The 25,115-nt window shown below is 43.3% G+C and overlaps 2 protein-coding genes and 1 long non-coding RNA gene across 11 annotated transcripts in view; 2 read left to right on the top strand and 1 right to left on the bottom strand.

Moving 5' to 3' along the window:
* The window catches only part of LOC143273862 (uncharacterized), a 68,555-nt gene extending 57,498 nt beyond the window's left edge, over positions 1-11,057 (bottom strand). Inside the window, exons 1-4 of one of the 2 annotated variants that reach the window (XR_013052098.1) lie at positions 10,930-11,057; positions 10,657-10,769; positions 10,222-10,372; positions 7,911-8,020 (exon numbers count right to left, since the gene is read on the bottom strand). This is a non-coding gene — a long non-coding RNA (uncharacterized LOC143273862). Of the gene's footprint in view, positions 1-7,910; positions 8,021-10,221; positions 10,770-10,929 lie in introns of both variants that reach the window. The other variant, XR_013052095.1, reaches the window with a different exon arrangement.
* A 57-nt stretch (positions 11,058-11,114) lies between these two features.
* LOC102903511 (cell adhesion molecule CEACAM1-like) overlaps positions 11,115-25,115 on the top strand; it is a 179,374-nt gene continuing 165,373 nt past the window's right edge. For all 8 annotated transcript variants that reach the window (XM_076574095.1, XM_076574112.1, XM_076574105.1 and 5 more), the window contains exons 1-3: positions 11,115-11,389; positions 12,180-12,533; positions 16,612-16,887. In XM_076574095.1, the coding sequence (XP_076430210.1) occupies positions 11,326-11,389; positions 12,180-12,533; positions 16,612-16,887 (694 nt within the window). In that variant the 5' untranslated portion in view covers positions 11,115-11,325. The remainder of the gene's footprint in view (positions 11,390-12,179; positions 12,534-16,611; positions 16,888-25,115) is intronic.
* Positions 13,031-15,361, top strand: LOC143271149 (cell adhesion molecule CEACAM6-like). The gene is made up of 4 exons (XM_076563123.1): positions 13,031-13,039; positions 13,470-13,583; positions 14,226-14,518; positions 15,034-15,361. Exons 1-4 carry the CDS (start codon positions 13,031-13,033, stop codon positions 15,254-15,256), a joined length of 639 nt encoding a protein of 212 aa, XP_076419238.1. The 3' UTR covers positions 15,257-15,361.

Raw genomic sequence — 25,115 nt, 5'->3', positions numbered from 1 at the left:
TTCCTTCTTGCCTCACATAGATCATTACTCTGTGGGCCATGGCATTTGCAGAAACCCCACAGCCTGTAGATAAGTCTGCGGAATATTTTCTTGATTTAAAATTGATGTGGAAGTGCTAAGTTCACCATGAGGAATGCTACCCCTGAGCAGGTGGTCTTGAATTGGATATAAGAAAAAGTTGAACAAGCCAGTAAGTAGTAGTCCTCATTGGCCTCTCTTTCAATTTCTGTTATGATTTGCCATCATACTTCTGTATACTGTTAGACAAAAGAAACCTTCTTCTCAAGTTACTTTGGTCATGGTGTTTCTCACAACAATAGAAAGCTACCTGAGACACCTGATTCCAACCAGTCCCAACACCTAGAGGTTCCCCCCACAAGCCTACTCTAACATTCCATCTTCTTCCCATGTCTCTGAGGATGCTACTTTACCTCCTGACAGTCCCTTTCCACCTGGTGTCACTTAGAGGGACAGACAGGGTTGTAGCAGGAGTCTTAAAAGTTCTTACTAATAAAATCAAACCTGTAGCCAGGTATTGGGGTGAAGCTGGAAGATCAGAGAACCAAAACAAGCCACATTTAACCTCACCTGGCCAATTTCTCAGCTTATCTGTTTCCTGACTGGAAGCTTCTGAGTCCTCATCCAGGTTGAATATCAGCTGAACTGCTGCTGGAAGCCTGAAAGCTTAACCAGCCAAATGCTTCTAGTTTCTGGTCCTCATACCTTATATACCTTTCTGCTTTCTACCATCACTCCCTGGGATTAAAGACTTGCTTTCTGGGATTAAAGGCGAGAATCACCATGCTTGGCTGTATCCTTGAACAGATGGTATCCTTGAACAGATGGATTTCTGCCTCTGAAATGCTATGATTAAAGGCATGTGCTACTACTGCCTAAGTTCTATGTTTAATATTGTGGATGTTCTGTCTCTGACCCCAGATATGTTTATTAGCGTTCACAGTATTTTGAGGAACACAATACCACCACACAGGGTGGTCACAGAGGAGTTACCTAGACAGATGACATCCCAATAAGGTCAAGGGCACATGGGCAGACCACAGCCACACACAGTTCAACCCACACAGGAAGTTAGCGAGTCTCCCTGAGACTATTCATAGAATGATGAAGTCAACATCCTCTCTTTAGGACACACAGGTCAGCCCTTCCTGCACACCCAGGACATGAAACTTCTAATACCTGGATCAGACACTTGATTGGTGACACCAGTGACAGTGGTCCCATCCCCTTCCCTGTCATCATTCAGCTGGTTCCTTTCCAGCCCTCACAGCCATCTCTGTCACCTTCCTGCTGAGAGTAAATCCCACCTTCCCAGAGCAATGAGAACAAAGGGCAGATGGGCTCAGTGTGTTTCTGTGTCACAAGAGGAAATCCACCATTGGGTTTAGGAAGCACAGGGTCTCCCTCTGGTGCTGACAGGGACAGGAACAGGACATGGCAGAAGGCAGTCCTTGGGTGACCTTTGTTCTCTCAGGCCAAGGGTTCCTGTTTAGCCTTTCTACTCAAAGAGTGTTCTAGAGGACTGGACCATAAAGAGAGAAGGGGGGAGAGGAATTGAAGGCCCACGTTGAGAGGGAAGAGGTGGGGCAGGGTGAGGGACACAGACCTTGGCCTCAGCTGAAGTGACCCTGGGAGGTGCTGCCTCCTGCCAGGAAGCTCGGCTTCCAGGAAGGACAACAAAGCTGACACAAGAGCAGTAGGGCGTGGGAGCCATGCTGGAGTTGATGCTCTTCTCCACAGACAGAGAGAATTGCAGTTCCTTACAACCCCATCGTGCACGGGTGTGTCCTTTGGTGGTCCATTGGCAGGGGCTCCTACTCACAGGAGAGGGGAGCATTTCCTGAGAAGGTGGGAAGAAGGAAGCACAGAGAATGCTGGGTCTCCTAGGGAGGACAAGAGCCTGAGAGGGGACACAGGGCTTCTAGTTGGGGCATCAAAGGAGATGATGACACAGAGGGACATAGGCTCAGCATCAAGCTCTCCCTGAACAGGAATTGGTGTAGACAGGGAGCATCTTCATTTGCTCTCTTTTTCTGTGATAAAGACCATAACCAAAAGCAACTTGGTGAGCAAAGTGTTTATTTGGTTCATAAATCTCAAGTCACAGTCTATTGAGGGACACTGAGGCAGGAGCCCATCTTTCTTACAAATATAAAGGCCCTGATGTTGATTGCTGTCTTAGTTAGGGTTTCTATTGCTGTGAAGAGACACTGACCATAGCAATTCTTCCCAAGAAAAAGCACTTACTTGGGGTGGTTTACATTTTCAGGGCTTTAGTCCCTTATCGTTATGATCAGACACAGTGAATTCATATAGACATGGTGATGGAGAAGGAGATGAGTGTCCTACATCATGATTTGCAGTCAACAAGATGTGGTCTGAGATACTGGGCATGGTTTGAGCATATATGAGACTCCCCAAAAGCCTGCCTCCACAGTGACACACTTCCTCCAACAATGCCACACCTACTCCAACAAAGCCACGCCTCCTAACACTGCCATTCCCTGTGAGCTTATGGGTTCCAACTACACTGAAACTGCCACAATGGGTTTCTCTTTTGTCACTGTTAGTTTCACTTTTAGCAGACCTCTCCCACTGCTGCTCTGCTCCTTACTAATCAATGCCACTGATGTTGCCGAAGGGAAGAACATGCTTTTATTTGTCCACAGTGAAAGAGATGTGTATGCTTTTTACTGGTACAAAGGGAAAATTCTAGGCATCAGATAAGAAATTGAATATTATTAAAAACCACTCATTCAATTAATCCAGGACCTGCACACAATGGGAGAGAAACAATATTCTGTAATGCATGCTGCTGCAGAACGTCATCCACAAGCTCCATGTACCCCAAGAAGAATGACTATCTGTGACCTCTGGAAGAAGGTGGGATTAATTCCACCTCACACACGACTGACAGCTTGGAAACCAATTCCTCCTTGCATTGAATTCCCATGTTGGAGTTTGACCATTTAGTGTTATGGTGGCTAAAGAAACTCAATTTTATGCTAGGCATCCATCTTGGTACCCACTAGCCATTTGTCTCTGACTCCAGCCCCTGGAAGATAAGTTCCCAGAAACCCTGTCTCAGTGACCCCCTCCCCAAAATGTACAGCTGTGACCATCTGCTTGTTATGACTGAATGACTTAACTTGACAGAACATACTGCTGTTTGCTTTCTTGAGTAGATACTGAAGGTTTTCTGGTTTTCATCGTTAAAAATCCTTCCCTGACCTCCCTTCTCATGGCAGCTCTAGTTTAGCTCAGAGATTGCTGTCCTTCTAGCAGCTAAGGAATAAATATTTTAATCACGATTAGACTTTTCCAGGTGCCACAGACTCCAGCCACTTAGGAGACAAACTGCAAAGATCCGAACCCCCACGAGAATCTATCCAGTGAGAGCAGGACCTGTGGAACGGTAACTCAAAAGGGGGACTATCTTCAGCCAGACCCTTGGGGTGCCCCCACCAGCATGGCCCTCAGAAAGATCCCGTGGGAGTCAAGAAGAGCCTCTCTGGGAGATCTATAGCTTCATCACAGTGAGGTGAGAATCGGGGAAGGCCTGGCTCCAGACCTCTGTTCCAGATTCAACTCCAGGTGACCATAGAGAGCTTGTATCCAGGGCTAGAATTTGACTTCCTGTTAGAGATGACAGGAATCAAGGCTTCACTGACTGTCCAAGACCCATAGAGTGTGGAACCAGCTGTGCACTTCCAGGACCTCTGCAGTTAGGTAGATCACCCGGGCATCTCCTTCTCCTGAGTCTCAGTGGACAGGTGCCAGGATGAAAGCCAACTCTTCTGATGGGTTTAGGAGACTTCACAGGAAGTTCATGTTTATGGTCATGATATGGCCATAAACTCATGAAATCACAGCAGCACAAGACCTGTGTAAAGCCTGGCCCATCAACAGCACACTATGGACCAGATAGGGGCTCAAGAGGCCACACCCCTTCCTCAGAACCCATTGGTACTTGGTGGCCACCGAGGGAGGGGAAATTATTTTCTGCAGTGCTTAATTTCCTATACGATAGGAACTGCACAGGTGTCTCTTGATCAGTGTGTGTGGAAATTAACCACCTCACCATCCGTGCTCATGTAAGAAACCCTAAATAACACAGTGTTGAACACACAGACAAAGATGGAGGTCCAGTGAGATGGATGCCTACTAAAAGCACTTGTTGCACAGGCCTGATGACCTGAGATTAACCTCCAGAATTCATGTAAGGATGGAAAGAGAGGACCAGCTCCTGAAAGTTACCATCTAAACTCTGCATACTGTGGTGCACACCCACACTCATACACACACACACACACACACACACACACACACTAACACACACACACAGGTATAATAAATTACATATGCATACATGAAACATGTAGGAGTGGAGCATTTTAGGAAGAAGAGTTCAGCAGAACTGGGAAGTGATGAGAGAGTAATGGGATTGTATATGACAAAGATACATTTATATGTATATGTATGTGAGCTTGTATCAAATAATGAATTTTAAATGTGTTTTAAAGCAAGTGTCTGCAATTCTCTTCACTCTTTGAAGAAAAAGAAAGATACTTAGGACAAAAAATGAACTCTCTCAACCCTACTTTTGAAATCTTGAAAAAGGAAGAAGGAATAGAGAACTGGTTTACCTCTTTAGGCTTTCTGAGAAGCAAAAGAACACAATTTTTAAAAAAAAAATTTAAAGGACATAAAAATATTTTAAAAGATTCTCCAATGTGGAAAATTAATTTGCTTTTAAATTCTAGAAGAATTTCATATAAAGTGCTAAAGTTGATTTTGTGATGAATATTGACTTTTAGTTTAGTCATATTTAGTATGTGTGCTGGATTATTTTATGTCAGCTTGACACAGACTAGAGTCATGTGAGAAGAGAGAACACCAGTTGAGAAAATGGCTCCATAATATCCAGCTGTCTATCTCAACAAATCATGCTGGCATAACTGGATGTTCACATGTAGAAGAATGGAAATACATCTATATCTATCTCCCTGCACAATACTCAAATCCAAGTGGATCAAAGACCTCAACATAAAACCAGTGACACTGAACCTGATAGAAGAGAAAGTGGGAAGTAGCCTTGAATGCATTGGCACAGGAGACAACACCCTGAATATAACACAGGTAGTACAGATACTGAGATCGACAATTAATAAATGGGACATCCTGAAAGTGAAAAGATTCTGTAAGGCAAAGCACATGGTCAATAAGACAAAACAGCAGCCTACAGTGTGTGAAAAGATCTTTACGAACCCCACTTCTGACAGAGGGCTGATCTCTTCTTATGTAGCGGTAATGCCCACACTACCACCACCATGTCCAAGAGAGGGCCTGAGGATCAAAAAACAGAGACAAAAGACAGCAGGTCATTAGCCTCAGCAGAATGCTGAATGCTGTTTATTGAAGGAGGGAAGAATCCTTAAATACAGGCCTACAGCACAATGGGAGAACATCGGAGGGCAGAAGTTTGCTACCAATGTTTTACAGTCTTGCATCTAAGCAGTTAACACCCAATATGCAGGATAGACAAACAAGGAACTTCCCTTAAGGATTCATGAGGGTGGAAACCGGCAGGGAATTAGCATAGGGAGGACATCAAGGTCAAGGTCAGCAAGCAAGGCAACAGCTACCCAAAACGGGGGCCAGGGTCCTTCAGGTCCCCTGTTTTACTAAAAAGTGAGCTTTTTACTTAGGTGCATGGGACGTCATCAGGTCACCTTACCTGTCATGGAGACACCTGCCCAGGCCACACAGGCACTCTGTCTTAGGTTGATGAGTGCCCCCCAGGCATTACCCATCTCTGAATATTCATTATTATAAAGGCTCAACTGTGTGTGAGCTCCAGAGTTTACAGCTACCAAAGATCTCAAAGTGGCACTGGGCTTGCAATCTGTGTGTTTGACACAGAAAAGACAAACAGAAGTCCTAACTCACCCATAGCCAGTAGGCTAAAGGAAATTGAGCCATTCCCTTCCTAAATGAGCCTTACTGCCAAATGGAGTCCTCAGAAGATGGTATCCCAAAAGCAAATGGAACTTGAGTTTATAGATTTACAACTTTCAAAGTCAATCGAAATGTATATAACTACTGAATTGAGTTTATCATGCCCAATAGAATGAAAGAGTGATTAACTGTGGTAGCTACTTTTCCTGCCATGGTCTCCATTGTGCTAGCTGTAGTAACCAATTATGAAACGGCAATCCCAGAAACAGTAGCAGCAGTGGCAGCTACTGCTATCACAGGAACAACAGCAGCAACAATGTCAAATTCTCTTCTGGAGTGTGTGGGCAACCACTGGCATGGACACAACCCCAGGAACATGAACCACTAAGGCCCATTTTTCTTGATCCCAGCATGACTTAAGCTGGCAGCTCTGCAAAAGAACAACTAAGAACCATTAAAAAAAACCAGAAAGCACACAAGGAGAAGAACTATTGGTCTCATAATGGCTACATTCAGGCTCACAAATTTTAAGGTATCTTCAAAGGGGGCTAAATGAATTTATGGAGGCAAATAAATATTGCACAGAGCCACTCCTGAAAAGTAGGTACTACACCAGCTTTAAGAGGGTTGCAAAAAATGAAAAGGCTTAGCTGGCATGCTACTGTTAACAAATGGAGGTCAGTGATCTTCAGGGTTATCCCTAATCTCCAAAGTGTCTGGGTGACATGATCTCAGACATACTTGAAAAAGCAGTTCCCCTACATTAACTTCTGAAGAATCCAACTGCAGGGCTACAGTTCCTAGGCTTACATTAGTGCTTGCCAAGGCTGGCCATATTGGGCTCCTAATCCCCATTGGCATCAGAGGGGGAGAGTTTTTCACGAAGGCCCAATAGGTCTCTGCCATGCTGGGATTTGGCAGTAGCCACAGGGTGCACACAGTGCTCAGGAACCCAAAGAGGAACTTCATTGTTCTGAGGAAAGACACAAACAGAACCCCAGGCCCACACCAACACCACATGGGGTCCCCTCCACGTGCCAGTAGAAAGATTCTTCCATTGCACCAGAGGATGGATTTGCAACAGGAGCCCTACAGTGCTTATCTGCAGTGGATACTCCAGCAGAATCCACTGATAAAAAATTTTAAATATATAAAGCAAGGGAAAGAATAGAATATGGAGAGGAGAGATGATCCCCTAGCTCCCCCTTTTTACTTTAGCAAAATATGTTTTTAAGGTATGATGGCAGAGTTCTACTATAGCCTGCCTGTCCTTGAGGATTATAGGGAATACCAGTCTTATTAACAATAGAAAAATCTTGGCAGAATTTTGAAAATCCCGTACTGCTGTAGGAGAGACCATTATCAGTCTTTATGCATTTTGGCACTCCCGTATAAGCAAAAGCATGAAGACAATGATTTGTTACATCTTTAACCTTTTCCCCTGAATGGGCAGAAGCAAAAATTAGAGAGGAATATGTATTGATAGATGCATGCTCATATTGTAGTTTTCCAAAAGAAGGCACGTGTGTGACGTCCATCTGCCACACATGATTAGGTAAAAGTCCTTGGGGATTAACTCCCAAATGAGGAACAGGTAAAAATTCAGCACAAATAGGACATGATTTAACTATCTGGATGGCTTGTTCCCAGGTTATGACCATATGATGATGGAGAGATCCAGCATTAAGATGATAACGTTGATGCAACTGAGTAGCCTTTTCAAAGGCAGAACAAACTAATGTGACAACCATAAGAGTAATGGCATCAGCCCTCTGATTACCTTTGCTTAGTGGTCTAGGCAGTTGAGTATGAGCTCTAATATGGCCCACATAAAGGTTATGTGAGCAGGACCAAATGAGTCCTTACACTTGCAATAAATATTCATGAATGGGAGAAATGGATGGTAATTTCTTTAAAATGCTGACCAGCCTTACCTTGAGGTATGCATCAGCATGTCCCTTCTTTCTTGGATCTCAGTAGGACCTCCACTTGTAGCTGTAACACCAGCACTACAACCACCCGTTCACCATTTCCAAGCGAGGGGCTGTGGATCAAAAAACAGAGACAGAAGACAGTGGGTCATTTGCCTCAGCAGAATGCCGAATGCCATTTATTGAGGTAGGGCCGAGGTCTTAAATACAGGATTACAGCACAATGGGAGAACCCCGGATGGCAGAAGTTCGCTACCAATGTTTTATAATCCTGCATCTAAGGTATTAACGCTCACTATGCAGGATACACAAACAAGGAACTTCCCTTAAGCAATCAGGAGGGTGGAAACTGGCAGGGAATTAGCATAGGGAGGACATCAAGGTCAAGGTTAGCAAGCAAGATAAAAGCTACCCAAAATGGGAGCCAGGGCCCTACACTCCAAAATAAATAAAGAACTAAAGAAACTAGACATCAAAATTCCAAATAATCCAACTTAAAAATGAGGTACAGATCTTAACAGAGATTTCTGAACAGAAGAATCTCAAATGGTCAAGAAACACTTAAGGAAATGTTCAAAATCCTTAGCCATCAGGGAAATGCCAATCAAAACAACTCTGAGATACCATCTTCCACCTCTCCAAATGGCTAAAATAAAAAACACTGATGACAGCCCATATTGTAGAGAATGTGGAGTAAGTGGAACACTCCACCACTGCTGGTAGGAGTACAAAATTGTACAGCCACTTTGGAAATCAGTATGAGGGTTTCTCAGAAACATGGGAATCAATCTACCTGAATACCCAGAGATACCAATTTTGGACATATACCCAAAGGAAGCTCAATCAACACAACACACTTGCTCAACTATGTTCATAGAAGCATTATTTTTTGTGATAGCCATAACCTGGAAACAACCTTGATGCTCCTCAACCAAAGAATGGATAAAGAAAATGTGGTACATTTACACAAAAAGTGCTCAACAATAATAAAGAATGACATCATGAAACTTGCAGGCAAATGAATGGAACTAGAAAAAAATCATCCTGAGTGTGTTAACCCAGACCCTCAAACACAAACATGGTATTTATTTACTCATAAGTGGATATTAGATTTAAAGCACAGGATAATCAGGTTGTTATCCACAGGCCCAGAGAAGCTAGGTAACAAAAAGGATCATAAGAGGGGCACATGGATTTCCTTGGGAAGGGGAAATATATGAGATCTCCTGGGCAAACTGGGAGTGGGGGCGGTGGGAAAGAAGGAAAGGGGTGGAGGGATGGGAGAATGAGTGATCAGATTGGTTCAGCTGGGATGGGATGGAGGGGTAGAGTAATGAAAGAGATATCTTGATAAAGGGGCCATATGGGGGATAGAGAGAAACCTGGTGCAAAGGAAACTTCCAGGAATCCACAATGATGACCCCAGCTAAAACACAAGTAATAGTGGAGAGGGAGCCTGAACTGGCCTTCTCCTGTAATCAGAGTGGTGACTACCCTAGTTGTCATCAGAGAGCCTGCATCTAGTAAATGATGGAAAGAGATGCAGAGATCCACAGTCAAGGGCTGGGCCAAGCTCCAGGAGTCCAGTTGAGGAGAGGGAGGAGGAATTGTATGAGCAGGGGAGGTCCAGATCATGATGTGAAAACCCACAGAGACAACTGAAACAACTAGTGGGAGCTCACAGACTCTGGACCAATCGCTAGGGGGCTGTCATGGGACCAACCTAGGCCCTCTGCATGTGGGTGACAGTTGTGTAGCTCTGTCTGTTTGTGATGCCTGTAGCAGTGTGATCAGGTGTTCCCGGTGCTTCAGCTGGCTTTTCAGAACAAATTCCCCATGCTAGGAAGCCTTGTGAAGCCTTGAAGCATGGGGGAGGAACTAAGTCCTACCTCAACTTGACATGTGATGCTTTGTTCATTGCCATGGGAGTCCTGTCCATTTCTGAATGGAAGAGGAGAGGACGGATGGGAGGGAGGATGGGAGGTGGGGGAGGGAATTGGAAGTGAGGAAGGAGGGGAAACTGTGGTTGGTATGTAAAATAAAAGAAAAAAATAATAACAAAAAAGTTTGCAGTGCTTGGTTTGGTTTTCGTTTTAAGTTGTAAGTCTAGAATGTCTTATTGTTAGTGAATGAATGTACTTTGCTTTAAAATTTAAAGTCATAATAAAACGATTTTAGAGCTAGCAAAGGACTTGGATATTCCCGCCCTGAACAAGATATACAAAAAAAAAAAATCTAATAAAAACACATGGAAAGGGGGCTCAACATCATCAGTCTTTCTGGAACTGTACATCAAAATCGCAGTGAATCTCACCTCAGCTATTATGGTCTCCAGCAAAAATCTCCATAGATCTTCAAAGGCTGCTGCTCACTGGGACCTTCCTGGGAAACTTGCTGCTCAGCTTCATTCCAGCAATTGCAGCTTGGGTACCATCCTTGCAGTAGCCCAAACATGAGCTGCAGGTCTCCTCAAGAACAACAGGGGGCGACAATAAACCACATATTCAACAGGGAAAACTCTCCTTGAGGTGACAACCTATCTTGAAGCCTTGTTTCCATCCCAGTTCCAACAGACCTGGAGCTCCCTCACATAATCATTTCCTGTGTCTCCAAGACCCCCACTCTACAAGGAGACCCTATGTGGTCCCCTCCCTCCTCTCATCATCCATGAGGAAAGACAGGAAGATCGCAGGGCAATCACCAAGGAGAGCAAAGACAACTCAGAAGGTCAGGGAGGGCATGGGCAGACCTGAATCACATTCAGCCAGCACAGGAAACTGGAGGTGGAGGAGTCTCCTTGGTGCCCTCCATAAGAAGCTGGAGCACAGGGTCCTCTTCCTAGGACACACAGGTCACCTCCTCCTGCACAGCAGAATATGAACCCCTGAGATAACATGTATTCCTTCAACAGACACCTGACTGGTGACACTAGTGATGACAGGTCTGGGCCCTCCACAGGCATCACTGGACTTTTTCCTGCCCCTAGAGTAGACTGCCACTCTCTGCTGAGAAGAAATCCCACCTTCCCTGAGCACTGAGATCACAGGGCAGATTGGGCTCCGCTAGGTTTTGGGGTCTCAAGGAAATACACTCTTGGCTATAGGAAGTTCAGGGACAAGGCTCTGGGGTGAGCTGCTGTTCTCTCAGGACAGTTCTCAGCATTTTGGCTCAGAGTATATTCTAGAACACTGAACAACAAAGGAATAGAAGGATGGGAGGCAGTATTCACAGAAGAACAGAACAATATTCACACACAGCCTCCACCCCTAGCCCATCTGACTCCATTTAGTCCCCTCCTCTGGGAGGAGGCTGAGGTCTGGGAATAAAATCAGAGCAGACACCAGAGGAGCCCAGCTTGGCAGCAGCTTCAGAGACAAACCTCCTCTCCAGAACAAGAGCCTAGCCCACAGCAGAGACCATGGAACTCACCTCAGCCCCTCTCCACAAAGAGCAGGTCTCCTGGAGAGGACTCCTGCTCACAGGTGAGGAGACATTCCTCGGGAGTAGAGAGTTGGACAGTTCATAGACTGGATGGGTCTTCTGGGAGAGGGAAAGAGCCTGAGAAATGACATCTGGCTCTGCTTGAGCCTGAGACCATCAGGAAGCTCACAGTGGATGGGAATTGGGAAGTGGGGAGGAAAAACTCAGTTGCTCCCCATTGTAGATTTATCAGCACTGGCCACTGTATCCTGAAGCCTCAAGTTGACAACTCCATCAGGGTGATTCTCCAAGTAAAACTCAAGTGGGCAAGTAAACAACATCATTATGTAGGACCCTGAGAAATCTGCAAATAAACCCCAGGCTCTCGGACACTCATTTGCTCACAGGTATCTGAGCCTGTTTGAGGTACAGAGGTTTAAACCAAAATCAAACTAGTCCTCCTCACAAAGCCCTGCTACTATTTGGCAGGAAGACAGAGCAGCAAGGAAATCGAGAAGGTGGGCCCCGGGGGTTGACAAGCACTTCAGAAGAAACAGAGCAGGGACAGGTCAGAAAATGAAGGAGGAGGAGTTCAGACAAGACATGCCTACACTCACCATAGATTCTGAGTATGAGTAGGGATCTGAGGGCAGTGAGGGGTGAGCTGTGTAGACACTATGAAGCCAGTTTCATAAAGTGAAAAGAAACAGGGATACTAATGAATGGGGGTGATGCTGCTGACCTCCCCACAACAGGACACACACACCAAGGCTGAGAGTTAAACACATTTCAAATTTCTACCAAAAGCAATTGTCCTAATATTGATAGATTTTTTTCTCTCTTCCCTCTTAGTCACTCTTTTAACCTACTGGACCTCTCCCACAGCTGCCCAGCAATTCAGTCTTGTAGCAGTTCCACCTAATGCTGCTGTAGGGACTAACGTTTTACTAAATGTCATAAATATGCCGGACTATGAGGTCTGTAACTGGTACGAGAATGAAAAATTTAACATGCTCTCAATGGGCAGCAGTGGTGAAGATAGACCTGCTACACCTGGCGTTGGATACGTAGATAAAGTGGACATGTATAGAAACTGCTCCATAGTCATCAAGAATGTCAATAAGAATGATTCAGGAATTTACAAGATAAAATTCAGGAAAAGGAATTTTGCGCCACTTATAGAGAGCGTGGAGTTTCATGTATACTGTAAGTAATTCTCTGTAACCTCTGGGTCATGGGTGGAACTAATCAGACCTCACATATAGGGTTGTCATTCCTGGATGACTCTGTGTTATGGTCCCCACATTGTGATAAAAACATTTAGTAAAGGACACACAGTAGAGAAAAAGTAGAGGCAATAAATCAGGATGCCTCATTTGAATTCACCCTCGGGGAAGAGGCGGTGAGGTAACTGAGCTCAGGCATGTTAGACTCTGCCCAGGGTCTTAGGTGCTCATCATGACCATGGCTTTGAGGAAGACCCTTCAGGACTCAGGCAGGGCCTGGCTGAGGAAACCATGAGAGCCTCACAGAGAGATGATCCCCCCCCCCCAATAGCTTTGCTCAAGAATTCCATGCCAGACTGGACCAGGAATCCCAAAAAGCTTGTAGACTGGGTTGGAATTTGATCTCCTGTTGGAGCTGACAGGGGAAAATGATGGATTGTAGACTGGGAGCCTGCTGACACTCAGCCTCTGAGAGCCATGTCTGAGGTAGGTCACCTGGGCATCTCCTCCTGAGACTCAGTGTGCTCAGCATATGTGGAAGGTAGGAAAGGCGATCAGCCAGCTCTTCTGACGGTCTTCTGAGACCTCCCAGGAAGGTCAAAAGCCCTAAAAGAAGAAAAAGTGTACAAATGGCAGCTCCTTGCCTCTCATGGTCCCGCCTAGGGATTATTTCCTGCAGGCAAACACTAATAGACACTGCTTGGTGGAAGATCAGGTTGTTGTTCACATTTAAGGTTAACTTTCAGGCATGGAAATGATCATTTACCATGTGTCCTATTATAGGGAAACTGAGACAGGAAACACAGTCACTGATTCAGGGTCACATAGGTTGTGAATTGCACAAGCTTTCTGTCCACAGCCACATCTCCAGCCTCCCCACATTGGAAATGGTACTAAGTGACCTTCACTCTTCTAGATCATTTTGTGGAATCAGAACTCCCTGATTCATGTCAATCAACATCAAACACCTGAGAAGAATGGACCACCTGTGGCCCAGCTGGACCTAAATGTCAGCCAGAACCTGAGCTGTGTGAGATCCCTCACAGGCTGTCAGGTTTCTCAGGGAAGCTCAAATGGAAGACTAATCATAACCTATCTGTAGGACAGCCCTGAACAGCAAAGTCTTGGAGCGCTCTGGTCTACACTCAGTAGGGGAAGTCAGTGTAGCTGGAGGGAATCACACCTTGTGTCTCAAGGCAGGCAATGGGTCCCCGAGGACCAGGAGATAAAATGAGTTCTCTGATTCCAAGTCTTGAGTCTGATCATCACCAAACACTGCAGCTCAGTTCACTCATGAGAAAGTCTTTTCTTCTCCCATACACAGCACAGGAGTCCCCATTATCTCTAAGCACTCAGCCACTCCATCTACCTGTAATTTGCTTCCTGCCTGATACTTCTTTGTCTTTCTTTTTGTTTTTAATGTTCTTTTTCATTTTTTTCATTTTTCTTTATTAAGAAATCTTTGAATCATTCCACATACCATCCACACATCCGCCCTTGTCCCTCCTCCTACCCTCCAGCCCTCTTTCCCAAGCCACCCTGCATCCCCACATCCCCCAAATCCAGGTCTTCGATGGGGAGTCAGCAGAGCCCAGCACACTGAGCCTAGCCTGCCTGATTCTTTAAGGATCTGGATGGCTGGAAGTTAAGAGACTTTCTCTGGTTGTAAGAGGCCTTTGCAAGAATCAGAAGTACCACACAGGGCAAGCATCCCTCTGTGGTTAGCACAGCACCACTACCCAAGCCCAATATCAAAACCAACAAAGCCAATCCCACTGATAGTGAGGACTCAGTAGCATTAATGTGTGAGCCTAGGACTCAGAATACAGCCTACCTGTGGAGGATAAATGATCAAAGCCTCTCAGAAGAGGATAGGCTGAAACTCTCCGAGGACAACAGGACTCTCACTTTACTCAGTGTTGTGAGGACTGAAACAGGACCTTATGAATGTGAACCTGGAACCCAGTGAGGGACTCCCCAAGGACCCATTCACTCTTAACACTACTTTAAATATTTTGTTTCATCCTGGCCCCAACTGCCTAAATACAGAGGGCTAGAGCTACCATACTCAGTCCCAGTCCCCTTGCGTTTGTGACATAGACCTACCATATAGATACCTAGGCTGCCAGGGCATCCTGTCCCAGCCCAAGCTCATGTAGACAGGCACAGCATTGAGCTTAAATGGGCTCCAGAGACTTCTGCCTAGCGAGGCTCAGGGTGATGGAGACAGGGGACATGTCAGACTCAGTCTCAGTGCACACAAAAGTGTGCAGTGGGGATTTTGTGTGTTGTGCTTGAGAGAGATCAGGGCTTGTGCATGCTAAATGAGTACTCTTCTGCTAATCTGTACCCCAGCTCTGGGTAGGACCTGCTCAACTAAGGTTAAAGCACAGCTCAAAGAGATACTATGTCCTTTTAAAGAACATGATTTCCCCTTCCCTCTGCTGACATCACATGTGAATTCATTCTGTTTACTCCAGATGGTTCAGATGTCCTGATCATGTCCCCCTCAAATATTCATTTCCATTGAAGGACAAACCTTACATCTCCTGCCACTCAGATGCTAACCCACCTGCACAGTACTCTTCGTTTGTCAATGGAGAGCTCCAGTCATCCTCCCAAGAGTTCTATATTTCCAACATCAATACTAATAATAGTGGATCTTATACCTGCCTCGCATATAACTGTCACTGTCCTCAGTAAGACCAAGGTCAAGAACATTACAGTCTTTAGTAAGTGGATCTCTGAAATATCAGCACCAGGTTTGGAGTGGAGTCTTTTGGCTTTCTGGGTGCAGAAACTTTTAATTTCCAGCCCATGTCTATGGGAACAAGCAAAATTCAGTCTTCCCCAAGCCTCCTGCTCCATCCCTGTGTCTAATGGCCTCCTGGTTCTCTGATATCTGGCTGATAGGGATTGAGCTTGCAATGTGAGGAGGAGGTTCTTCGAGTCTTGGAAAGCCTTTGGTTTTGTGAGGGACTTTCCATGGTTAGGAGAGCCTCAAAGTCATGATTTCTTTCTCTACCTAACACAAGCTTTCCTGTCCTCTCCATTTTCATTTTATGACCTCCATGACCTACAAGGAACACCGAGGACTTTCAACTGTGCTCACCTTCTTATTCTCAAGTTGGAGGAGAATATCCCCCACAGATGGGGACTGGATCTCTGCTCCCAGCTCTGCTCCTCTCTCATTGATGGGGTGTCTGTCTCAGCTCTGACTCCATGGGATGGAAAGTGTGGGTGAAGAAGGTGTCTGGGGGCTCTGTTCTGAGATAGGGCAAACCATGTCACTGACAGTTGATGATGATCTTTTGCTTACTCTTCTCAAGGTTCAAAAAACCAATGTCAGCTGAGTGTGGTGGCACATACCTTGATGCCAGCACTGAGTAGGGAGAACAGGTAGACAGTGTGAGTTTGAGGCCAGCCTGGTCTATGTAGCAAGATTCAAGCAATCTAGGACTGTACTCTGAGACCCTGTCTCAAAAATTATCAGTACTGAGGATTAGAATGTCAGGCTGTGGTAGGAACTGTGATTATTCACTTCTTCTCTGTAGTATTTAATTCATATCCGTGGGGCAGGAAATACAATTTTTTTCTACAAACAGAAATCCTTCAGTTAGGGATTTCTCCTTGTCCTGAGGTAGAGCCTTTAACACCTTTAAGATTAGCTGGACCATCTTAACCCCATGACAATTTATTTAATTAAAAATAAACATAACGCTATTCTATAAAAGAGGGACCTGACTGTTAACACTCACAGAAAGTGGGAGCAAGAATTCCCACAAAAAATTATTGGGAAATACATTCCCCCCACCATGAGATTTCTGGACAGGTGGGTTGAAGAGGCTCCCAGTTTGGAATCTATACAAATACCCCGAGTCAGTGTCACTGTGAGTGATCTTGATGGAGTAAGATTGAGCTCTCTTCTTGCAGACCACATCTTCAACCCAACGATGTGATCTTGCACAGGGCCACTTCATTCTATGGACCCTGGGAACAGTCTGAGATCTCTGAGCGTGACTGACTCTCAACTGGCCATATCCTTTCTTTATCCACAGATCCAGTGACTAAACCCTCCATCCAAGTCAACCAAACCATAGGCAACGACTTTGTCTCTGTGTTCCTGAATTGCCCGACGAATGACAATGATAACTCCATTCAGTGGTTCTTCAAAGGCCAGAGTATGAATAACACAAATAGGATGCGACTGGCCCAGAACAACAGAACCCTCGAAATAATCCCTGCCAGGAGGGAGGATTCCGGGGACTATCACTGTCATATATCTAATCCACTCGGTTCCATGAGAAGTGACCCCATCCAGCTGGACGTAATAGGTGAGTGACCTCTGTTCCCCTTTTACTCCATAGTGTTGGGGATGGGGGCAGTTTCTTTATCAACAGAATGCAGAATGGGTAAGAGTCACAGGGGGAAAAGCATGGTTCAAGTTACAAATACAGTCAGCTTGGTGATGGATGCATGTTAATCTCATGATAGCACATCAAGGAAGCTTAGCACCATTCTGCATGCCTTTTATCCCAGCACACCAGAGGCAGAGGCAGTTGGATCTCTATGAGTTCCCAACCACTATGGTCTTTGTAGCCAGTTTCAGGTTAGCCAGAGCTACATAGTGAGACCCTACTCAAAAAAGAGAGAGCACAAAACAGGAGGCATAGAAGTACAAGGCCACTCAACTGAATGGACCAGGCTCTGCTGACTCCCCATAGGAGACCTTGCCTTGGAGGAGGTGGGAATTGGAGGTGGATTGGAGGGGAATGCTTTGGGGTGGGAGGAGTCAGGACAGGGGAATCTGTGGTTGATATGTAAAATGAATAGAAAATCTCTGTATAAAAAAAAAGAAATACCAGGTTAGCCCAGATTACATTGTGAGATCCTGTCAATAATAACAATAAATGTCAATATAGCAAATACAAATGCAAAGTGATTAAGAGTTTAGTGTCTGAGTCAGAGACACACAGTCAACACTCAGAATGTAATAAAATATTCATGTTCCTGTACACCACCACAACCACCCCCCCACACACATTCAAAACTTCTTTAGATTATTTTCAATACCTAATATAAATACTGCATAGACACTGGTCTTATTGTGTTGAGTACAGGACAAGACAGGAGGAAACAATACATTTTTCAATGTAGACATGCTTTTCCAAGCAGTTTGTTTCCTTGGTTTTGATCCATAAATATAAAATCCATAGAAGAAAGGGCCTATAATGACTTTTTTACTACATTTGCATATTTTCATTTTGTATGCATGTCCCACACCAATGTGTGGGGTTCAGGGGACAGTTTGTGGATGTCAGTTCTCCAGGGACAGGGGATTGAACTTAGGTGGGTGAACCAGCTCTTTATCTGCTAAGCCATTTCACTGGCCCACATTTGTTTGTGCATTTATTTCTGTGTGACAGTTGGGGGTGTAGCTACAGCAGGCACTCTTCCCAACTGAGCCATCTTTGTGGCCCAGTTACTGAGTTTCTTATCTTCATGCTAACATTGACAGCATGACCTCCTTGCACAACGCTCTTTTTTCTGGTAACTCTGTGTGTGTGTGTGTGTGTGTGTGTGTGTGTGTGTGTGTGTGTGTGTGTGTGTGTGTGTATTTTATGAGACTAGAGAGATAGCTCAATATTTAAGAGCCCAAAAGCACTTCAAAGGACAGGAGTTCAATTCCCAGCACCCACATGACATCTTATTACTGTCTCTAACTCAAGTTCCCAAGAAATCAACACCCTCTTCTGTCTTCCTCATGTACAAAACATGCATGTGGTATATAAGCAGCCAAAAGGCCCATATGATGCATCTGTCATCATAACAAAGACAACATTTGAAATCTAATTACAAGGTGCTCTAATCCTGTCTCTTAAAAGTCTGATGACTTTCAGCTCTGATCCATTTTAGGTCTTTGATCTATGTAGAGTTGATTTGTATGTTGTGAGATGAAGGCTTAACTTCATTCTTTTACCTGGATATCACATCTTCCAAACATCCCTTGCTTAACTGTTTATTCTTCCAACATTGTGAAGTCTTAGCAGCCTAATCAAAACTCATCTGGTCACAAAGGGTCAAATGGAAAGCAAGAATGCCTTCCAATTTCTGTAACTCACTAGGACAACTCTGTTTCACACCAATTAATTCAAAAGTGATAGCAGAAATGAATGTTTTTAACAAACATAAAAAGTGACAGATGAAATGCTGGATATGCCAACTGCTCAGATAAGACATACATTATAATATATTCGCAAAACTGTGCCCCATAAACACACATATTGATCATGTTAGCTAATCTTTAATTTATTCATGGACAGTGTGCATGAGCAATTCTGGGGTTCCCAATTCTATTTCAATGAACTGTATGTCTGCCTTTATGTCAGCAATAGACTATTTTGATTGTTGCAGCTTTGTACTAAAATTATGAAATCATGTAGGATGTCCTGCAATTTTATTCTTGTTTTTTTTCCAAGATACTTCTAAGGCCAGGTACGGTGGTGCTTGCCTCTAACCCCAGCTCTTGGGAGCAGAGATAGGTGGAACTCTGGGAGTTTGAGGCCAGCTTGATCTATATAGTGAGTTTCAGGACAGCTAGAATAGACTTTGCTATTTCTGTGCAAAATGCCACTAGGGTTTGGATCTGATGTGCATAGAACTGATAGACTACATTCAGGGATATTCTCATTTATTAAAACAAGTCTTTCAGGCAAACTGGCTCATGCCTATAAATCCAGCCACTCAAGAAGTTGAGGCAAGAGTATCAAGTTCTAAGAGTGCCTACCACAACCAATTCAAGGCCAGCCTGATTAATTTAGTGACATCCTGTTTCTAAATAAAAATTAGAAGGCAGAGCTTAGAGTACAGTTCAGTGGTAGTGCATTGCTTACCATGCACAAAGCCCTGGGTTCAATCCCAGTACTGCAGAACAACAGTGATAATGAGATTAAGTCTTCCAACCCATCAACCCCAATGGCTGTCATTTCTTGTCTTCTTTCATCATCTCTTATTTGGTAGTTTTCTGAGTGCAAGTCTTTTATCGCCTTGCTGGAGTTAATTCTAAGTATTTTTTTTTTGGTTTTTGAGACAGGGTTTCTCTGTGTAGCTTTGCACCTTTCCTGGATCTCGCTCTGTAGCCCAGGCTGGCCTCAAACTCACAATGATCGGCCTGACTCTGCCTCCCAAGTGCTGGGATTAAAGGCGTGCGCCACCACCTCCCGGCTAATTCTAAGTATTTTATTCTTTTGGGTGCTTTCATAAATAAATACTTTCTTCATTTCCTTTCCAATTGTTCACTGTTAAGGCTGGGACTATTGCTCAGGGGCTGAACACTTGCCGGGCACCCATGAGGCCCTATGTCCAAGCTCCACTTTTGTCAGGAAAAAACAAAAATCCAATTGTTCATGGTCAATAGTAGTATACAGAAACATGGCTCACTTGTGCTTGTTCATTTCATTAGCCAACAAATTTACTAGTTTTGCTCATTTAGTTCTGAGAACTTTCTGTAGAATATTAAGGATTTTCTATGAACAAGTTCATGTCATCTACAGATATGTTTAGCACCCCATAATTGGGCACCTTCAATTCATTGTCTATCCCAATGTCTCTGTGTAGCACTCCTAAGAGTCTCCTGAACAGAAGTGGTCACAGCAGCATCCTGTGTTCTTCCTGATCTTAGAGAGAATGCTGTCAGTCTCCCCACTGAATATGATGTTGGCTGTCGGTTTCCATGTGTGGCCTTTGTTACACAAGGCTGGATGGACTTCTATCCAGTTTCAGTGTTTTTACTATCAAAGTCTGTGAAATTTTGTCAATTTTTGTTGATCCAATCTTATTGGTTATATAGCTATTCAATTTTGTTTCTTTCACGATTCCATCTCTAAAGAATCCAGGTTTGTAGGAATTTGTCCATTGCATCTAGGCCACTAGACAGTTAGCATATAACTACTGAGTGATCTTGAAATTCTTCATATTCTTGGGAATGGATAGTGAGGTCTCAAATTGTATTAATATCCATCTCCTTTTTTCAAAGTTAATCTGGGAAAAGGGTGCTAATGTTGTTAATCATTTTTGAGGAACCAACTTTTGGTGTATCTGCTTTCTTGCAGTTACTCTAGTCTCTGTTTTGTTTATCTTCATCCTCATCTTTAGTTTTCTCCTTCCACTAGAATGGGGTGACTTTTAGGGGACAAGGGTCTCATTATATAACCCAGACTTGCCTCAGATTCACAATCCTCCTGCCTCAGCCTCTGATGCTACGATGCGAGGTTATATCACATCCTTCACCTGCCTCATAGTAGTTTTTAAAGACTTAATATAATAATCAAGTAACCTTTTTTGGCAAAATACCACACACAGAGGAAGAAGAAAATGTTAGCTGCAATTATTCCCAGTACTAGTGTTAGCCTTGAAACAAGGTAGCCAGGTCTATCTCTGATTAACCATACAAATTTAAGTAATTTTTAAAACCACTTTAAGCTCCAGTTTTTCATCCTCTGAATGGAAATAATTTCTATGTGATAGACTCATCATATAGATGAAACCAGATACAACTACAGGGCTAGTCACATTATGAATACCATACCACCATGGTCAACATTAGCATTAATAATCACTCTTGAGCTGACTGGTGAGGTTTGAGCCCCAAATAGTCACAACAAGGAGTAAAAAGGTTAGTACAGCACTGATACATAAGGGGTGTGGGGAGACACAGTTATCCAAAAGGTGAAGACACTGTAACATGGTTATTAAATGAAAATGGGAGAGAAAACAGCAGGGGGGGGGTCTGATGCAAAATTTCTAAACCTGGTAATTTACTAGTTTTCATCCTCCAGGATGTGACCATGATGGGCTGAGACAATCGAGGTATTAGTGGAGGGATATACTTGTGAAGGTGAGCCTGAGATAGCCCTCAGGACACATGCAGATATAATCTCTGTGGAGGCAGAGAAGGAGGCATGACTTATATTGCAGTGCAGTTCCAACAGAGCTTCTGCAGGTTAGAGGCTGAGTTCTCCACAGTAACCAAGCAGAGGGGAATGGGGTCTTACAGAGTCTGCCTTGCTTTCCTACTCCACTGCAGAAACAAGAGTCTCTGCAGAGGAGCTGGTACATTGAGAGTCAATAGCCTGAGCCTTCTGTCACTTAGATCACAGCCACAAGAGACCACTTATTCATAGCTGCCACAACTGAGACCTTGAGAAAAGATATTGCTATGGAAACAGTCGATATTCAACACACAAAATCGCAACCTCCCCGTCTCACCTTACCATAGCTTCACATGATTGCTTGGAAGAAATTGATGGAATCTGGAGATTGGAAGGAAAGGGAGAAAGAACCTAGAAACACAGTGAGGTGGAAAGAACACTTGCTAAGATCCTGACACTTCAGCTCACCCAATTAGTCTTCCCCAGCAAGGTGGGAAGGTGTTTATCAGCTGTAGGAGTTTTCTGGTAGAAATTTCAGGGTCACTTTTGTATAATATGGTATCTTCTGCAAATAGGGAAAGTTTGATTTCTTCCTCTCCAATTTGTATCCCCTTGATCTTCTTTTTTCTTATTGCTCTAGCTAGAACTTTGAGTACTATATTGTATAAATATGGTGAGAGTGGCCAGCCTTGTCTTCTTCCTGATTTTAGTGGAATCGCTTTGAGTTTCTCTCCATTTAATTTGATTGTAGGTGTTGGCTTGCTGTAAACTGCCTTTATTATGTTTAGGAATGTTCCTTGTATTTCTGATCTTTTCAAAACCTTTGCCATAAGGGGTTTTGGATTTTATTAATGGCTTTTTCAGCATCTAATGAGATGATCATGTGGATTTTTTCTTTCAGTTTGTTTATATGGTGGATTACATTGACAGATTTTTGTATGTTGAACCATCCTTGCATCTGGAATGAAGTCTACTTGATCATGGTGGATAATTTTTTTTTTTTGCTGTGTTCTTGAATTCAGTTTGCCAGTGTTTTATTGAGTATTTTTGTATCAATGTTTATGAGGGAGATTGGTCTGCAATTCTCTTTCTTTGTTGCATCTTTGTGTATCAAGGGTAACTGTAGCCTCATAAAAAGAGTTTGGCAATATTCCTTCTGTTTCCACCGTGTGCAACAATTTGAAGAGTATTGGTATTAGCACTTCTTTGAAAATCTTGTAGAATTCTGTGCTGAAATCATCTGGTCCTGGACTTTTTCTGGTTGGAAGATTTTAATGACTGTTTCTATTTCTTTAAAGGTTATAGGTCTATTTAAATTGTTTGTCTGGTCTTGATTTAATTTGGTATATGGTACCTATGGAGAAAATTGTCCATTTCTTTTAAATTTTCCAATTATTTGGACTACAGGTTTTTGAAGTATGACCTGATGATTCTCTAGATTTCCTCATTGTTTGTTGTTATGTATCCCTTTTCATTTCTGATTTTGTTTATAAGGATGCTCTCTCTTAACCTTTTGATTAGTTTGTACAAGGGCGTGTCTATCTTGTTGATTTTCTCAAAGAACCAACTCTTTGTTTTATTGATTCTTTGTATTGTTCTCTTTGTTTCCATTTTATTGATTTCAGCCCTCGATTTGATTATTTGCCGGCATCTATTCCTCCCATGTGTGCTGTGGGATGGTCTGTATGTCAAATCTGTTGCTCTGATTTGTCAATCAATAAAACACTGATTGGCCAGTGGCCAGGCAGGAGGAAGTATAGGCGGGACAAGAAGGAGAAGAATTCTGGGAAGTGGAAGGCTGAGTCAGAGAAACTGCCAGTCGCCACCATGACAAGCTGCATATGAAGACACCGGTAAACCACAAGCCACATGGCAAGGTATAGATTTATGGAAATGGATTAATTTAAGCTATAAGAACAGTTATCAAGAAGCCTGCCATGGCCATACAGTTTGTAAGCAATATAAGTCTCTGTGTTTACTTGGTTGGATCTGAGTGGCTGTGGGACTGGTGGGTGACAGAGATTTGTCCTGACTGTGGGCAAGGCAGGAAAACTCTAGCTACACATGTGAGTTTGCTTCTTTTTGTTCTAGAGCTTTCAGGTGTGCTATTAAATCGCTAGTGTGAGATTTCTCCAACTTCTTTATGTCGGCATTTAGTACTATGCTTTTTCCTCTTAGCACTGCTTTCATAGTGTCCATAAGTTTAGGTATGTTGTACATTCATTTTCATTGAATTCTAGGAAGTCTTTAATTCTTTTTGTTTTCTCCTTGGCCCATTGGTGATTCACTTGAGCATTATTCAGTTTCCATGAGATTGTAGACACTAATTTTTTTGTTGTTGTTCAAATATAACTTTAAACCATTGTGGTCTGATAAGATACAGGATCAACATCTTTCAATTCTTGTATCTGTTGAGATTTGCTTTGTGACCAAGCATGTGGTCAGTTTTAGAGAAGGTTCCATGGGTGCTGAGAAGAAGGTATATTCTCTTGTGTTAGGGTGGAATATTCTATAGATATCTATTCCATTTGAGACATAATGTCTGTTAATTTCCTTATTTCTCTGTTAAGTTTCTGTCTGGCAGACCTGTCCATTGGTGAGAGTAGGGTGTTGAAGTCTCCCACTACTAGTGTATGGGGTTTGATGTGTGATTTAAGCTTTAGTAATGTTTATTTTACAAATGTGGGTGCCCTTGTATTTGGAGCATAAATATTCAGAATTGAGACTTCATCTTGTCAGATTTTCCCTGTGATAAATATGTAATGTCCTTCCCGATCTCTTTGATTGATTTTAGTTTGAAGTCTATTTTATTGGATAGCTACACCAGCTTGCTTCTTAAATCCATTTGATTGGAAAGTCTTTTCCCAGCATTTTATTCTGAGGTAGTGTCTGTCTTTGAAGTTTATAGCTGGAGAGATTTCTCTCCCGGTCTTGCAAGTTCTACCAGTCTGACAGCCCACTTATAAAATAAACACACAGACACTTATATTATTTAAACTGTTTGGCCTAATAGCTCAGGCTTCTTGTTAACTGTTCTTATATCTTAAGTTAATCCTTTTCTAAATCTATACCTTGCCACGTGGCTCGTGGCTTACTGGCATCTTCACATGCTGCTTGTCATGGCAGTAGCTGGCAGTGTCTCCCTCTGCCTTCCTGTTCTCTCAGTTATCCTCTCTGTTAGTCCTGAGTATACTTCCTGCCTGGCTACTGGCCAAGAAGCATTTTATCTATCAATCAATCATCCACAGCACTTCCCCCTTTATTTTCCCAAAAGGAAGGTTTTAACTTTAACATTGTAAACTTACATATAACAAAACAATTATCAAGCAAGAATTACAGTTACAATATCTAGTCTATTTATAACATCTAGTCTATTTATATTTGGCAAAATTAAACAAGATATCCTATCTATTTAATATTTGTGAGTCTAAGGTTTCATATCTAGCTTAACTCTTATCATAACTAAGGAAATTATACCAGTACAGAGTGGGGCTTGTGGCTGGTGTGTTTTGGTACGAGGATAAAGACTCATCTCTTAGTCCAATCGGGTGCTGGCGGGCTGTCTCAGGGAACAGCTGCAGTCTCGGAGGGTGGGTGGGATTTGGGGGAGGTGAGACTTTTGGGTTACAAGG

Source organism: Peromyscus maniculatus, chromosome 1, assembly GCF_049852395.1.
Source record: "Peromyscus maniculatus bairdii isolate BWxNUB_F1_BW_parent chromosome 1, HU_Pman_BW_mat_3.1, whole genome shotgun sequence".
NCBI classification, from domain to species: Eukaryota; Metazoa; Chordata; class Mammalia; order Rodentia; family Cricetidae; genus Peromyscus; species Peromyscus maniculatus.
The sequence above is the reverse complement of the archived record's forward strand: the minus strand, read 5'-3'. Positions and strand labels throughout refer to the sequence as shown.

What these genes read in the sequence shown, in the direction of transcription:
- LOC143271149 (XM_076563123.1), top strand. An exon ending in TCAGCCAGAACCTGAGCTGT is followed by an intron (nt 13,584 to 14,225) that starts GTGAGATCCCTC and finishes TGGTTGTAAGAG; the next exon opens with GCCTTTGCAAGAATCAGAAG. An exon ending in GAATGTGAACCTGGAACCCA is followed by an intron (nt 14,519 to 15,033) that starts GTGAGGGACTCC and finishes TGTTTACTCCAG; the next exon opens with ATGGTTCAGATGTCCTGATC.